The following is a 17,803-nucleotide window of genomic DNA, read 5'->3' as shown; positions in this document are numbered from 1 at the left end:
ACTGCTCGGCCTCCAACCACAAGGCACTACAGAGGGTAGTGCGAACGGCCCAGTACATCACTGAGGACAAGCTTCCTGCCATCCAGGACCTCTGTACCAGGCGGTGTCAGAGGAAGGCCCTAAAAATTGTCAAAGACTCCAGCCACCCTAGTCATAGACTGTTCTCTCTGCTACCACATGGCAAGCGGTACCGGAGTGCCAAGTCTAGGTCCAAGAGGCTTCTAAACAGCTTCTACCCCCAAGCCATAAGACACCTAGTCAAATGGCTACCCAGACTATTTGCAGTGCCACCCCCCCACCCCCTTCTTTACACCACTGCTACTCTCTGTTGTCATCTATGCATAGTCACTTTAATAACTCTACCTACATGTACATACTACCTCAACTAACCGGTGCCCCCGCACACTTACTCTGTACCGGCACCCCCCTATATATATTATTATTTCACTGCTGCTCTTTAATTACTTGTTACTTTTATCTCTTATTCTTATCTGTATTTTTTTTAAACTGCATTGTTGGTTAGGGTCTCGAAAGTAAGCATTTCACTGTTAGGTCTACACCTGTTGTATTCGACGCATGTTACTAATAACATTTGATTTGATTTGAGTAGCCCTGCGCTGAGAGGTACTACACCAAGTAACTGTGCTTTTGAACTGAGCTCAATCAGCTCAACTCTGTGCTTTTGAACTGAGCTCAATCAGCTCAACTCTGTGCTTTTGAACTGAGCTCAATCAGCTCAACTGGGTGTAGAGTAGCAGTAGTGTCTCAGAGCAGCAGGCCTGATCTAGGATCAGATCCTCTCTGTGCTTTGGAACTGAGCTCAATCAGCTCAACTGGATGTAGAGTAGCAGTAGTGTCTCAGAGCAGCAGGCCTGATCTAGGATCAGATCCTCTCTGTGCTTTGGAACTGAGCTCAATCAGCTCAACTGGATGTAGAGTAGCAGTAGTGTCTCAGAGCAGCAGGCCTGATCTAGGATCAGATCCTCTCTGTGCTTTGGAACTGAGCTCAATCAGCTCAACTGGATGTAGAGTAGCAGTAGTGTCTCAGAGCAGCAGGCCTGATCTAGGATCAGATCCTCTCTGTGCTTTGGAACTGAGCTCAATCAGCTCAACTGGATGTAGAGTAGCAGTAGTGTCTCAGAGCAGCAGGCCTGATCTAGGATCAGATCCTCTCTGTGCTTTGGAACTGAGCTCAATCAGCTCAACTGGATGTAGAGTAGCAGTAGTGTCTCAGAGCAGCAGGCCTGATCTAGGATCAGATCCTCTCTGTGCTTTGGAACTGAGCTCAATCAGCTCAACTGGATGTAGAGTAGCAGTAGTGTCTCAGAGCAGCAGGCCTGATCTAGGATCAGATCCTCTCTGTGCTTTGGAACTGAGCTCAATCAGCTCAACTGGATGTAGAGTAGCAGTAGTGTCTCAGAGCAGCAGGCCTGATCTAGGATCAGATCCTCTCTGTCCATGTCATCTTATTCATCGTGATCTAAAACAGGGTTTCTTCATCCTGGTCCTGGAGACCCAAAAGGGTGCAGACAGCTGATTCAAATGATAAAGTCATCAACAGGCTTTGATGATTTGAATCAGGTGGGTAGTGCTGAGGCAACAACTAGTAATGATTAAGAAACACTCACCTGAACGGCCAACCTGAACGGCAAACCTGAACGGCCAGCCTGAACGGCCATACTGGATGAAAGTAGAGAAGACTTGCAAGGTCCTGAATTGAGTCAAGATGAGGACATGAGAAACCTGGTCCTGAATGGAGTCAAGATGAGGATATGAGAAACCTGGTTCTGAATGAAGTCACGATGAGAGATGAGAAACCTGGTCCTGAATGGAGTCAAGATGAGAGATGAGGATATGAGAAACCTGGTTCTGAATGAAGTCAAGATGAGAGATGAGGATATGAGCTGAAGAGGCACTGCCTTCCTCCCTCCCTCCCTATTACCTGTCATCACTACTACATGACGTAATGCTCCTTTAAAAGGGGCAATCAGCAGTTGTTACATTCATTTCTGGACTTATAAATGTACTATATGTACCCAATGATTGTTGAAGAATATAACTTATAAATGTACTATATCTACCCAATGATTGTTGAAGAATATAACTTATAAATGTACTATATCTACCCAATGATTGTTGAAGAATATAACTTATAAATGTACTATATCTACCCAATGATTCTTGAAGAATATAACTTATAAATGTACTATATCTACCCGATGATTGTTGAAGAATATAACTTATATATGTACTATATCTACCCAATGATTCTTGAAGAATATAACTTATAAATGTACTATATCTACCCGATGATTCTTGAAGAATATAACTTATAAATGTACTATATCTACCCAATGATTGTTGAAGAATATAACTTATAAATGTACTATATCTACCCAATGATTCTTGAAGAATATAACTTATAAATGTACTATATCTACCCAATGATTGTTGAAGAATATAACTTATAAATGTACTATATCTACCCAATGATTGTTGAAGAATATAACTTATAAATGTACTATATCTACCCAATGATTGTTGAAGAATATAACTTATAAATGTACTATATCTACCCAATGATTGTTGAAGAATATAACTTATAAATGTACTATATCTACCCAATGATTGTTGAAGAATATAACTTATAAATGTACTATATCTACCCAATGATTGTTGAAGAATATAACTTTAATGTACTATATCTACCCAATGATTGTTGAAGAATATAACTTATAAATGTACTATATCTACCCAATGATTCTTGAAGAATATAACTTATAAATGTACTATATCTACCCAATGATTGTTGAAGAATATAACTTATAAATGTACTATATGTACCCAATGATTGTTGAAGAATATAACTTATAAATGTACTATATCTACCCAATGATTGTTGAAGAATATAACTTATAAATGTACTATATCTACCCAATGATTCTTGAAGAATATAACTTATAAATGTACTATATCTACCCAATGATTCTTGAAGAATATAACTTATAAATGTACTATATCTACCCAATGATTGTTGAAGAATATAACTTATAAATGTACTGTATGTACCCAATGATTCTTGAAGAATATAACTTATAAATGCCTCATGAGCTTAGTTCAACTGTCGTACCCCATCAGAACCCAAAATATAAACTAGTTTTACTCCAATTTCTGTAATCAAAGTAAAGAAGCACTATATTGCCTCAAAACATGGTTAGAACTATCATTTTGATATCATGGATTGTCAGTCTATGAATTTGAGAGTGGTAACATTTCTCCAGCCCCGTCCCTCAGCTGTTTACCCAAACAGGGGCGGGGACTTCACTTTGTTATTACTTCTGATTGCCGCTTTAACATTTGTACTGACTTTTAATAATCTCACAGTGAAGCTGATGTGTCAGAAACAGGATATACAGGTTACCAGATACCAGATATAATTTACTATGATAATGTGGATAATTATACAAATATTCCACAACAAAGGAACCTCTCCCCTCCTATACCAGTGAGCTCTACGGTTGCCTTAAAAGCAGAAGACGACCCTGAACAATAGAAAAAGGTCTTCAACTCTCCAAGGTCTTCTAGAACCTACCTAGCCCAGATGTAAGGCTTGGTTGAAGATGAATAACAAGGACAGCTAAAAGAAGTCTGAAGAATAGGGAGGTTGTGCTGGACTGTGTTCTAATGGAAGCCCTGCCTACCCCAGACCCCATCTCAGTCTTTCTGTCAAGCCCTCTTCTCTTCACAACTTCCCACTGGCTTATCAGAAAGTGAAAACATCTGAAAGAAGATCAAAAGGAGATTGGTCAATTCTCTTTTTGTTACAAATAAATAAATAAATAGAGGAACAGCAGTGAGAGCAAGAAGAACCCTCCAAAGAATAGTGGAACCCTCCAAAGAATAGTGGAACCCTCCAAAGAATAGTGGAACCCTCCAAAGAATAGTGGAACCCTCCAAAGAATAGTGGAACCCTCCAAAGAATAGTGAGTTCTTCCTGTCTCCCAGAAGGTTCCTGAATCCTGTTTCCCAGCAAGCCCATGTCATCCAATCCCTCTGTCCTTCACTCTGCCCCTCCTCCCGAGCTCCAGCTTGGAACACATTGCAAACAATAATTATTATGCAACTGACACACAGTGAGGCCAAGGAGGAAATAAGCCAGGCCAGTCCCGATCCACAGGCCAAGTACTGACACACAGTGAGGCCAAGGAGGAAATAAGCCAGGCCAGTCCCGATCCACAGGCCAAGTACTGACACACAGTGAGGCCAAGGAGGAAATAAGCCAGGCCAGTCCCGATCCACAGGCCAAGTACTGACACACAGTGAGGCCAAGAAGGAATTAAGCCAGGCCAGTTCCGATTCACAGGCCAAGTACTGACACACACTGAGGCCAAGGAGGAAATAAGCCAGGCCAGTCCCGATCCACAGGCCAAGTACTGACACACACTGAGGCCAAGGAGGAAATAAGCCAGGCCAGTCCCGATCCACAGGCCAAGTACTGACACACACTGAGGCCAAGGAGGAAATAAGCCAGGCCAGTCCCGATCCACAGGCCAAGTACTGACACGTTATCAACGCCAGGTTATCAGGTTTGGTTACTTTAACACATCACTCATATCGCCCATCAAGGGTGGATGGCTTTTTGTGGATTAAAACATCTACACCTGTCCCACTGGTCAGTCATCTGGACCACAGAGTTCCTGCTTGCTGAAGCAGTGCAGTTTCACTCGCTCTTTCCTTTGTGAAATGCTTTCGGATTGCAATGTTTCAAAAAGTAGGCCGAACGCCAGGGGAAACCCTGTATAGAAAGCAACCACTGTTCTTACTGTTGGGGGGAAAGAGAAAAAGGGTCCCAGCTTTCTGGTCTGAGTTGTATTTACTATTGAACAAAGGGCACTTTCATCTGCCATTCAAGGCGGGTGCATGGGCCTATACATCACATGTACTGTTATATACCAATAACACGGCTCACCATCACTAATAGGCTACACTTAGCTAACCACTTCCTCAGCTGGTGAATTACAAACAAATGAATGAACCCATCTTCAGGTTCTGCTCTCCTCACGTATGTAGAACACACACCCTCAAGACATAAATCACCAAAACTGCTTGTAAAACACTCAAACATGCTCACACACATCCATCACCCCACACACACACACACAAACACACACACTTTGAAGACTGCTGGTTCATAGGAACAAAGCCATCAATAGTCATTTCAACATGAACAAACTACGACACACCCCACCCAGCCCCACCTCTCTCTCTCACACACAAATGTATATGTTCAGTCCTACACGTAAACAAAACTGTTCAGTCAAAACTGCACAAACAATCTCTCTTAAGGTGCTCTGTCACTTTCTTTCCCTATCCACAAAACAAAATGAGACATCCCTCTCTCTCTATTCTGTCTATTTCTTCCGCTGGTCTCTGTTTCTTTCTATCCTTCTGTCTCTCTCTCTGTCTCTCCCTCCTTCTGTCTCTCTCTCTGTCTCTCTCTCCTTCTGTCTCTGTCTCTCTCCTTTGTCTCTGTCTGCCACTCTCTCTATTCTGTCACTCTCTCTCTCTATTTCATCCCCAGGTCTCTCTCTCTCTCTATTTCATCCCCAGGTCTCTCTCTCTCTATTTTATCCCCAGGTCTCTCTCTCTCTATTTCTTCCCCAGGTCTCTCTCTCTCTATTTCTTCCCCAGGTCTCTCTCTCTCTATTTCATCCCCAGGATCTGTTTCTGGGCCCAGTCAGCTGTGAGAGAAAGCTTGGGGGTTGTGGAGGGAGCCCTGGAGCTCTAGCAGAGACAGGGGGAGCCAGCTGGCTGTGTGCCCAGAGGAAGAGACCCCAAAGCTGGCCTCTCTGTGTGAGCTCTCCCCCTGGCCTCCACTGTGCCCATCTGCCTGAGAGAGTCCACTTCATCACACCGTATTACTGGATCACTCACTGATGAGCTAACAGATACACACAATGTACAGTATATGCAAGTACACACATGCACACACACACAATGTACAGTATATGCAAGTACACACATACAATGTACAGTACACACACACACACACACACACAATGTACAGTACACACACACACACAATGTACAGTACACACACACACACAATGTACAGTACACACACACACACACAATGTACAGTACACACACACACAGGGTTTTTATTTGAGCCTTACGGAGTCTTCTGGAGGTCTGTGTATCTTGGGCCAGTCCACCGACGGCCCCTTCACCTGCAGAAACCTGTGGAACAGCTTCTTGAATCCATCAAAGTCCTTCCTGGAGACCTGGAATACACAAGGAGTATACATTACAACAACAACATGACTTTATTTACTACATGAGCCACTGAAATGTGTCTTCAGCATATCCCATTTTCCCTAGTAGGCATACAAACAGACAGAGAGAGGATGGGTTACTGGTTGTACCATACATACTGTATACAGAGAGAGGCTGGGTTACTGGTTGTACCATACATATAGACAGAGAGAGGCTGGGTTACTGGTTGCACCATACATATAGACAGAGAGAGGCTGGGTTACTGGTTGCACCATACATACTGTATACAGAGAGGCTGGGTTACTGGTTGCACCATACATACTGTAGACAGAAAGAGGCTGGGTTACTGGTTGCACCATACATACTGTAGACAGAGAGAGGCTGGGTTACTGGTTGCACCATACATACTGTATACAGAGAGAGGCTGGGTTACTGGTTGCACCATACATATAGACAGAGAGAGGCTGGGTTACTGGTTGCACCATACATACTGTATACAGAGAGAGGCTGGGTTACTGGTTGCACCATACATATAGACAGAGAGAGGCTGGGTTACTGGTTGTACCATACAGTGTGCTACATCTCATTTATTTTACAGTCCTCTATTAACCTGGTATTTACTCAAGAGATTGAATGTAAAATGGTGGTATTTACCTAGTAACTTCTGTTTTGTTTCTTTAGAGTTCAGTGAAAGCACTAAGCATCATTGGGCACCAGTTACCAATAGCCTTGAGTTATTAATGCTACCAGATAGCTCCTTGGTAAGTACTAGGTACATTAATGTCAAATTAAACTGGACTATAAAATAACCCCATTCAGTCTGAACATCTTAATACCACAGCATCATACCTGGGTGCAATTCAAATGCTAAATCATTTTAAACACTGTATCTGTGTTTGATTGAGCTTGCCTGTTGCAATGGAACCAATAAAACAAGTCTCAAAAAACAAACTCTGCCCACCTGTCACTCCAGGCAGGCTAAAGCAAACGCTCAAGATGTTGGGAATATTTAAACCGAGTTGTGCATAGTACAGATGAAAAAGCATGCAAATGTAATCTCAGAGGCGCAGGCTGAATGTTTTCATAGTGCATGTAATATGGCTGATTTATTGAAGAGTAGATTTATAAACACATCATCAAACAGCATTTCTGTTTAAAGCCAACCAATATCAACATGATTTTCATGGGTTTTGAACGTATAAACACCTCATTGATGTGAAATGCTTATAGGGGTGTGTGTGTGTGTCATAACTGTGTGTTTGTCTGTGTATAATAAACGGAATATTTGTAAATGCTGTGTGTGTGTATTAAATAACTGTCACTGTAGTGGTTGGTGTGTGTGTGTGTGTGTGTGTGTGTGTGTGTGTGTGTGTGTGTGTGTGTGTGTGTGTGTGTGTGTGTGTGTGTGTGTACCTCCTTGTCGACCCCCGTGGCAGTGTCCAGTAGTTTCTCCAGCTCTGCGTGCATGGAGGTCTCCAGCTGCTGCCTCATCACCTCCTGAAACTGGGCCATCCCTCCGTTAGGCACACCCTTACTGAGACCTGAAACACCATGTCAACACTGTTAGATACACCCTTACTGAGACCTGAAACACCACGTCAACTCTGTTAGATACACCCTTACTGAGACCTGAAACACCACGTCAACTCTGTTAGATACACCCTTACTGAGACCTGAAACACCATGTCAACTCTGTTAGATACACCCTTACTGAGACCTGAAACACCATGTCAACACTGTTAGATACACCCTTACTCAGACCTGAAACACCATGTCAACTCTGTTAGATACACCCTTACTGAGACCTGAAACACCATGTCAACTCTGTTAGATACACCCTTACTGAGACCTGTAACACCACGTCAACTCTGTTAGATACACCCTTACTGAGACCTGTAACACCACGTCAACTCTGTTAGATACACCCTTACTGAGACCTGAAACACCACGTCAACTCTGTTAGATACACCCTTACTGAGACCTGAAACACCACGTCAACTCTGTTAGATACACCCTTACTGAGACCTGTAAAACCTGTATTTCCTGGACCAGGAAATACAGGGGAGACACCTTAGACACTCAGACCTGGACCAGGAAATACAGGGGAGACACCTTAGACACTCAGACCTGGACCAGGAAATACAGGGGAGACACCTTAGACACTCAGACCTGGACCAGGAAATACAGGGGAGACACCTTAGACACTCAGACCTGGACCAGAACACCACAGGTCAACACCTTCTACTCTTTAAAATCACATGCCATATTTTAAATAAAGCATTATTAGCAGCACTATTAAGTAGATTTGGTTGATTTTTGTGGTCTCAGTGAGCTTGCCACCATTCGTCATCAAGAATATGAGCTATATGGAGTTATTTACAATGAAAGAGGTGGTAATTTTGTTCCCCTGTCATATAATTGCAACAACAAATAATACATGTAAAGCATAATTCTAATCTGGTTAAATGTGGGTTCTGAGGCCTCATGGTTTAGAACCTGCTCTACAGAGATACTCTACAACGTTAATCAAGCCTAGTACTAGAATGTGGTTTGACTTGACTCCTGTCAGGTTATGGAATGTTGTGCATTCCAACAAGCTACCATATGTTTGATCTGCATGTTGTCATTCACTTTAATTCCCAACAACGTATGCTATAAATGTCACTGAACAGCTGGCATGGACTAGTACCTGTTGTACGAGTTCTGGGTCATGTTCATTTGGCAACAAACTAGGGAAAAAAACTGACACAGGGAGGGACTACCTGGACTTGTCCAATGAGAAAATGAGTGCAGAGAAATCTGGCGCATGAAACCCTCTAATTTTACAGGGAGGGAAGCCTTCCTTAGAGAGAGGTAATCATAGAAGGTGTGCCGCTGGCGCAGCACAGGAGTGTGTGTGTGTGTGTGTGTGTGCATGAGAAATCTAACTTAACCACAAGCCATGGACAAACAGAGCGCTGTGCCTCGGCCAACAGTGAGACAGATGAAAGAGAAACTCAATCTCATTGCTCCCAAGCTAAATCCCATTGCTCCCAAACTAATCCCATTGCTCCCAAGCTAAATCCCATTGCTCCCAAACTCAATCCCATTGCTCCCAAACTAAATCCTATTGCTCCCAAACTAAATCCTATTGCTCCCAAGCTAAATCCCATTGCTCCCAAACTCAATCCCATTGCTCCCAAACTAAATCCTATTGCTCCCAAGCTAAATCCCATTGCTCCCAAACTCAATCTCATTGCTCCCAAACTAAATCCCATTGCTCCCAAGCTAAATCCCATTGCTCCCAAACTAAATCCCATTGCTCCCAAGCTAAATGCCATTGCTCCCAAACTAAATCCCATTGCGCCCAAGCTAAATCCCATTGCGCCCAAGCTAAATCCCATTGCGCCCAAGCTAAATCCCATTGCGCCCAAGCTAAATCCCATTGCTCCCAAGCTAAATCCCATTGCTCCCAAGATAAATCCCATTGCTCCCAAGCTAAAACCCATTGCTCCCAAGCTAAATCCCATTGCTCCCAACTAAATTCCACTGCTCCAAACTAAATCCCACTGCTCCAAACTAAATCCCATTGCTCCAAGCTAAATCCCATTGCTCCCAAGCTAAATCCCATTGCTCCCAAGCTAAATCCCATTGCTCCCAACTAAACCCCACTGCTCCAAACTAAATCGCATTGCTCCAAACTAAATCGCATTGCTCCAAGCTAAATCCCATTGCTTCAAGCTAAATCCCATTGCTCCAAGCTAAATCCCATTGCTCCCAAGCTAAATCCCATTGCTCCAAACTAAATCCCATTGCTCCAAACTAAATCCCATTGCTCCAAATTAAATCCCATTGCTCCAAACTAAATCCCATTGCTCCAAACTAAATCCCATTAACCCTTGTGTTTACGTTTATTCACTTAAAGAGTGTTTCCCAAAGGCTGGGTGAGGAGGTGTAGAGAGACTAGGGACACAATCCTGGGTCAGGAGGTGTAGAGAGACTAGAGACACAATCCTGGGTCAGGAGGTGCAGAGAGACTAGGGACACAATCCTGGGTCAGGAGGTGTAGAGAGACTAGGGACACAATCCTGGGTCAGGAGGTGTAGAGAGACTAGAGACACAATCCTGGGTCAGGAGGTGTAGAGAGACTAGGGACACAATCCTGGGTCAGGAGGTGTAGAGAGACTAGAGACACAATCCTGGGTCAGGAGGTGCAGAGAGACTAGAGACACAATCCTGGGTCAGGAGGTGCAGAGAGACTAGAGACACAATCCTGGGTCAGGAGGTGTAGAGAGACTAGAGACACAATCCTGGGTCAGGAGGTGTAGAGAGACTAGAGACACAATCCTGGGTCAGGAGGTGTAGAGAGACTAGAGACACAATCCTGGGTTGCTTCTGTCCAGTCCTCCAGCCTTGTAGGTGATATCCTCGCTCTTGTAAACACCTTGGACCAGAGCTAGTGATATCCTTATGTAGGCGATTGTAAAATGCCTTGGACCAGAGCTAGTAATATCCTTCTGTGGGCTATTGTAGCTGTGCCTCTAGTCCTGGAGTGGAATTTGGAATAAATAATTTACCCCACCAATTTCGCTTTCATTCTGATGGGTTGTGGCTAAAGCATGGGGTTGTAGATGATGGGTCTCTCTATAACATGGGGTTGTAGATGATGGGTCTCCCTATAACATGGGGTTATAGATGATGGGTCTCCCTATAACATGGGGTTGTGATGATGGGTCTCCCTATAACATGGGGTTGTGATGATGGGTCTCCCTATAACATGGGGTTATAGATGATGGGTCTCCCTATAACATGGGGTTGTGATGATGGGTCTCTCTATAACATGGGGTTGTAGATGATGGGTCTCCCTATAACATGGGGTTGTGATGATGGGTCTCTCTATAACATGGGGTTATAGATGATGGGTCTCCCTATAACATGGGGTTGTAGATGATGGGTCTCCCTATAACATGGGGTTATAGATGATGGGTCTCCCTATAACATGGGGGTTGTAGATGATGGGTCTCCCTATAACATGGGGTTGTAGATGATGGGTCTCCCTATAACATGGGGTTGTAGATGATGGGTCTCCCTATAACATGGGGTTATAGATGATGGGTCTCTCTATAACATGGGGTTATAGATGATGGGTCTCCCTATAACATGGGGTTATAGATGATGGGTCTCCCTATAACATGGGGTTGTGATGATGGGTCTCCCTATAACATGGGGTTGTGATGATGGGTCTCCCTATAACATGGGGTTATAGATGATGGGTCTCCCTATAACATGGGGTTGTGATGATGGGTCTCCCTATAACATGGGGTTGTGATGATGGGTCTCTCTATAACATGGGGTTGTGATGATGGGTCTCCCTATAACATGGGGTTGTGATGATGGGTCTCTCTATAACATGGGGTTGTGATGATGGGTCTCCCTATAACATGGGGTTGTGATGATGGGTCTCCCTATAACATGGGGTTGTGATGATGGGTCTCCCTATAACATGGGGTTGTGATGATGGGTCTCCCTATAACATGGGGTTGTAGATGATGGGTCTCCCTATAACATGGGGTTGTGATGATGGGTCTCCCTATAACATGGGGTTGTGATGATGGGTCTCTCTATAACATGGGGTTGTGATGATGGGTCTCCCTATAACATGGGGTTATAGATGATGGGTCTCCCTATAACATGGGGTTGTAGATGATGGGTCTCCCTATAACATGGGGTTGTGATGATGGGTCTCCCTATAACATGGGGTTGTAGATGATGGGTCTCCCTATAACATGGGGTTGTGATGATGGGTCTCCCTATAACATGGGGTTGTGATGATGGGTCTCCCTATAACATGGGGTTGTGATGATGGGTCTCTCTATAACATGGGGTTGTGATGATGGGTCTCCCTATAACATGGGGTTGTGATGATGGGTCTCCCTATAACATGGGGTTGTGATGATGGGTCTCCCTATAACATGGGGTTGTAGATGATGGGTCTCCCTATAACATGGGGTTGTGATGATGGGTCTCCCTATAACATGGGGTTGTAGATGATGGGTCTCCCTATAACATGGGGTTATAGATGATGGGTCTCCCTATAACATGGGGTTGTGATGATGGGTCTCCCTATAACATGGGGTTGTGATGATGGGTCTCTCTATAACATGGGGTTGTGATGATGGGTCTCCCTATAACATGGGGTTGTAGATGATGGGTCTCCCTATAACATGGGGTTGTAGATGATGGGTCTCCCTATAACATGGGGTTGTGATGATGGGTCTCTCTATAACATGGGGTTGTAGATGATGGGTCTCCCTATAACATGGGGTTGTAGATGATGGGTCTCCCTATAACATGGGGTTGTAGATGATGGGTCTCCCTATAACATGGGGTTGTGATGATGGGTCTCCCTATAACATGGGGTTGTGATGATGGGTCTCCCTATAACATGGGGTTGTGATGATGGGTCTCCCTATAACATGGGGTTGTAGATGATGGGTCTCCCTATAACATGGGGTTGTAGATGATGGGTCTCCCTATAACATGGGGTTATAGATGATGGGTCTCCCTATAACATGGGGTTATAGATGATGGGTCTCCCTATAACATGGGGTTGTGATGATGGGTCTCCCTATAACATGGGGTTGTAGATGATGGGTCTCCCTATAACATGGGGTTGTAGATGATGGGTCTCCCTATAACATGGGGTTGTGATGATGGGTCTCCCTATAACATGGGGTTGTAGATGATGGGTCTCCCTATAACATGGGGTTGTAGATGATGGGTCTCCCTATAACATGGGGTTGTGATGATGGGTCTCCCTATAACATGGGGTTATAGATGATGGGTCTCCCTATAACATGGGGTTGTGATGATGGGTCTCCCTATAACATGGGGTTGTGATGATGGGTCTCCCTATAACATGGGGTTGTAGATGATGATGTGATGATGATGGGTCTCTCTATAACATGGGGTTATAGATGATGGGTCTCCCTATAACATGGGGTTGTGATGATGGGTCTCCCTATAACATGGGGTTGTAGATGATGGTCTCCCTATAACATGGGGTTGTAGATGATGGGTCTCCCTATAACATGGGGTTGTGGTGATGGGTCCTCCCTATAACATGGGGTTGTAGATGATGGGTCTCCCTATAACATGGGGTTGTAGATGATGGGTCTCCCTATAACATGGGGTTGTGATGATGGGTTCTCCTATACATGGGGTTGTGATGATGGGTCTCCCTATAACATGGGGTTGTAGATGATGATGTGATGATGATGGGTCTCTCTATAACATGGGGTTGTGATTGATGGGTTCTCTCTATAACCTGGGGTTGTGATTGATGGGTCTCCCTATAACATGGGGTTGTGATGATGGGTCTTCCCTATACATGGGGTTTGTGATGAGGGTCTCCTATAACATGGGGTTGTAGATGATGGGTCTCTCTATAACATTGGGGTTATAGATGATGGGTTCTCCCTATAACATGGGTTGTGATGATGGGTCTCCCTATAACACTGGGGTTGTGAGGAGGGGTCTCTCTATTACACATGGGGTTGTGATGATGGGTCTCCCTATAACATGGGGTTGTCGATGATGGGTCTCCCTATACCTGGGGTTGTGATGATGGTCTCTCTATAACATGGGTTATAGATGATGGGTCTCCCTATAACATGGGGTTGTAGATGATGGGTCCTCCCTATAACATGGGGTTAAGATGATGGGTCTCCCTATAAACATGGGTTATAGATGATGGGTCTCCCTATAACATGGGGTTATAGATGATGGGTCTCCCTATAACATGGGGTTGTAGATGATGGGTTCCCTATAAACATGGGGTTGTGATGATGGGTCTCCCCTATAACATGGGTGTTGTGATGAGGGGTCTCCCTATAACATGGGGTTGTAGATGATGGGTCTCCCTATAACATGGGGTTACTATAGTGGCGTCTCCCTATAACATGGGTATAGATGGGTCTCTCTATAACATGGGGTTAAGATGATGGGTTCTCCCTATAACATGGGGTTATAGATGATGGGTCTCCCTATAACATGGGGTTATAGATGATGGGTCTCCCTATAACATGGGGTGTAGATGATGGGTCTCCCTATAACATGGGGTTGTAGATGATGGGTCTCCCTATAACATGGGGTTATAGATGATGGGTCTCCCTATAACATGGGGTGTGATGATGGGTCTCTCTATAGCATGGGGTTGTGATGATGGGTCTCCCTATAACATGGGGTTGTGATGATGGGTCTCCCTATAACATGGGGGTGTGATGATGGGTCTCCCTATAACATGGGGTGTGATGATGGGTCTCCCTATAACATGGGGTTATAGATGATGGGTCTCCCTATAACATGGGGTTATAGATGATGGGTCTCCCTATAACATGGGGTTGTGATGATGGGTCTCCCTATAACATGGGGTTGTAGATGATGGGTCTCCCTATAACATGGGGTTGTAGATGATGGGTCTCTCTATAACATGGGGTTATAGATGATGGGTCTCCCTATAACATGGGGTTGTAGATGATGGGTCTCTCTATAACATGGGGTTGTAGATGATGGGTCTCCCTATAACATGGGGTTGTGATGATGGGTCTCCCTATAACATGGGGTTGTAGATGATGGGTCTCCCTATAACATGGGGTTGTAGATGATGGTTTCCCTATAACATGGGGTTGTAGATGATGGGTCTCCCTATAACATGGGGTTATAGATGATGGGTTCTCCCTATAACATGGGGTTGTAGATGATGGGTCTCCCTATAACATGGGGTTGTAGATGATGGGTCTCCCTATAACATGGGGTTGTAGATGATGGGTCTCCCTATAACATGGGGTTGTAGATGATGGGTCTCCCTATAACATGGGGTTATAGATGATGGGTCCTCCCTATAACATGGGGTTGTAGATGATGGGTCTCCCTATAACATGGGGTTATAGATGAGGGTCTCCCTATAACATGGGGTTATAGATGATGGGTCTCCCTATAACATGGGGTTATAGATGATGGGTCCTCCCTATAACATGGGGTTATAGATGATGGGTCTCCCTATAACATGGGGTTGTGATGATGGGTCTCCCTATAACATGGGGTTATAGATGATGGGTCTCCCTATAACATGGGGTTGTAGATGATGGGTCTCCCTATAACATGGGGTTATAGATGATGGGTCTCTCTATAACATGGGGTTGTGATGATGGGTCTCCCTATAACATGGGGTTGTAGATGATGGGTCTCTCTATAACATGGGGTTTGTAGATGATGGGTCTCTCTATAACATGGGGTTGTGATGATGGTCTCTCTATAACTTGGGGTTGTGATGATGGGTCTCCCTATAACATGGGGTTATAGATGATGGGTCTCCCTATAACATGGGGTTATAGATGATGGGTCTCTCTATAACATGGGGTTATAGATGATGGGTTCTCCCTATAACATGGGGTTATAGATGATGGGTCTCCCTATAACATGGGGTTATAGATGATGGGTCTCCCTATAACATGGGGTTATAGGATGATGGGTCTCCCTATAACATGGGGTTATAGATGATGGGTCTCTCTATAACATGGGGTTATAGCTGATGGGTTCTCCCTATAACATGGGGTTATAGATGATGGGTCTCCCTATAACATGGGGTTATAGATGATGGGTCTCTCTATAACATGGGGTTATAGATGATGGGTCTCTCTATAACATGGGGTTATAGATGATGGGTCTCTCTATAACATGGGGTTGTAGATGATGGGTCTCTCTATAACATGGGGTTGTAGATGATGGGTCTCCCTATAACATGGGGTTATAGATGATGGGTCTCCCTATAACATGGGGTATAGATGATGGGTCCTCCCTATAACATGGGGTTGTGATGATGGGTCTCCCTATAAACATGGGGTTATAGATGATGGGTCTCCCTATAACATGGGGTTATAGATGATGGTTCTCCCTATAACATGGGGTTGTGATGATGGTCTCCCTATAACATGGGGGTTATAGATGATGGGTCCTCCCTATAACATGGGGTTATAGATGATGGGTCTCCCTATAACATGGGGTTGTAGATGATGGGTCTCCCTATAACATGGGGTTATAGATGATGGGTCTCCCTATAACATGGGGTTGTAGATGATGGGTCTCTCTATAACATGGGGTTATAGATGATGGGTCTCTCTATAACATGGGGTTATAGATGATGGGTCTCTCTATAACATGGGGTTATAGATGATGGGTCTCTCTATAACATGGGGTTATAGATGATGGGTCTCCTATAACATGGGGTATAGATGATGGGTTCTCCCTATAACATGGGGTTATAGATGATGGGTCTCTCTATAACATGGGGTTATAGATGATGGGTCTCTCTATAACATGGGTTGTAGATGATGGGTCTCTCTATAACATGGGGTTATAGATGAATGGGTCTCTCTATAACATGGGGTTATAGATGATGGGTCTCTCTATAACATGGGGTTATAGATGATGGGTCTCTCTATAACATGGGGTTATAGATGATGGGTCTCTCTATAACATGGGGTTGTAGATGATGGGTCTCCCTATAACATGGGGTTATAGATGATGGGTCTCTCTATAACATGGGGTTATAGATGATGGGTCTCCCTATAACATGGGGTTGTGATGATGGGTCTCCCTATAACATGGGGTTATAGATGATGGGTCTCCCTATAACATGGGGTTGTGATGATGGGTCTCCCTATAACATGGGGTTATAGATGATGGGTCTCTCTATAACATGGGGTTATAGATGATGGGTCTCTCTATAACATGGGGTTATAGATGATGGGTCTCTCTATAACATGGGGTTGTAGATGATGGGTCTCTCTATAACATGGGGTTATAGATGATGGGTCTCTCTATAACATGGGGTTATAGATGATGGGTCTCTCTATAACATGGGGTTATAGATGATGGGTCTCTCTATAACATGGGGTTATAGATGATGGGTCTCTCTATAACATGGGGTTGTAGATGATGGGTCTCCCTATAACATGGGGTTATAGATGATGGGTCTCTCTATAACATGGGGTTGTAGATGATGGGTCTCTCTATAACATGGGGTTATAGATGATGGGTCTCCCTATAACATGGGGTTGTAGATGATGGGTCTCTCTATAACATGGGGTTGTAGATGATGGGTCTCCCTATAACATGGGGTTATAGATGATGGGTCTCCCTATAACATGGGGTTATAGATGATGGGTCTCCCTATAACATGGGGTTATAGATGATGGGTCTCCCTATAACATGGGGTTGTGATGATGGGTCTCCCTATAACATGGGGTTATAGATGATGGGTCTCCCTATAACATGGGGTTATAGATGATGGGTCTCCCTATAACATGGGGTTATAGATGATGGGTCTCTCTATAACATGGGGTTATAGATGATGGGTCTCCCTATAACATGGGGTTATAGATGATGGGTCTCCCTATAACATGGGGTTGTGATGATGGGTCTCCCTATAACATGGGGTTATAGATGATGGGTCTCCCTATAACATGGGGTTGTGATGATGGGTCTC

General features: G+C 44.2%; 1 protein-coding gene and 1 long non-coding RNA gene across 4 annotated transcripts in view; both read right to left on the bottom strand.

Moving 5' to 3' along the window:
- The window catches only part of LOC115193508 (UTP--glucose-1-phosphate uridylyltransferase), a 66,074-nt gene that overhangs the window by 34,567 nt on the left and 13,704 nt on the right, over positions 1-17,803 (bottom strand). For all 3 annotated transcript variants that reach the window (XR_003878192.1, XM_029752198.1, XM_029752197.1), the window contains exons 2-3: positions 7,690-7,817; positions 6,177-6,284 (exon numbers count right to left, since the gene is read on the bottom strand). Coding sequence is in view for 2 of the 3 variants with exons in the window: in XM_029752197.1 (XP_029608057.1) it covers positions 6,177-6,284; positions 7,690-7,817 (236 nt within the window). In the remaining variant the exon portion in view is untranslated. The remainder of the gene's footprint in view (positions 1-6,176; positions 6,285-7,689; positions 7,818-17,803) is intronic.
- On the bottom strand, positions 7,829-10,288 carry LOC115193509 (uncharacterized). The gene is made up of 2 exons (XR_003878193.1): positions 8,488-10,288; positions 7,829-8,445 (listed from the first exon to the last, which is right to left on the bottom strand). It is a non-coding gene; the product is annotated as an uncharacterized LOC115193509 (long non-coding RNA).

The sequence above is a fragment of the Salmo trutta genome, chromosome 5 (genome assembly GCF_901001165.1).
Source record: "Salmo trutta chromosome 5, fSalTru1.1, whole genome shotgun sequence".
NCBI classification, from domain to species: Eukaryota; Metazoa; Chordata; class Actinopteri; order Salmoniformes; family Salmonidae; genus Salmo; species Salmo trutta.
Note: the sequence above shows the minus strand (reverse complement) of the source record. Positions and strands in the feature narration are given on the sequence as shown.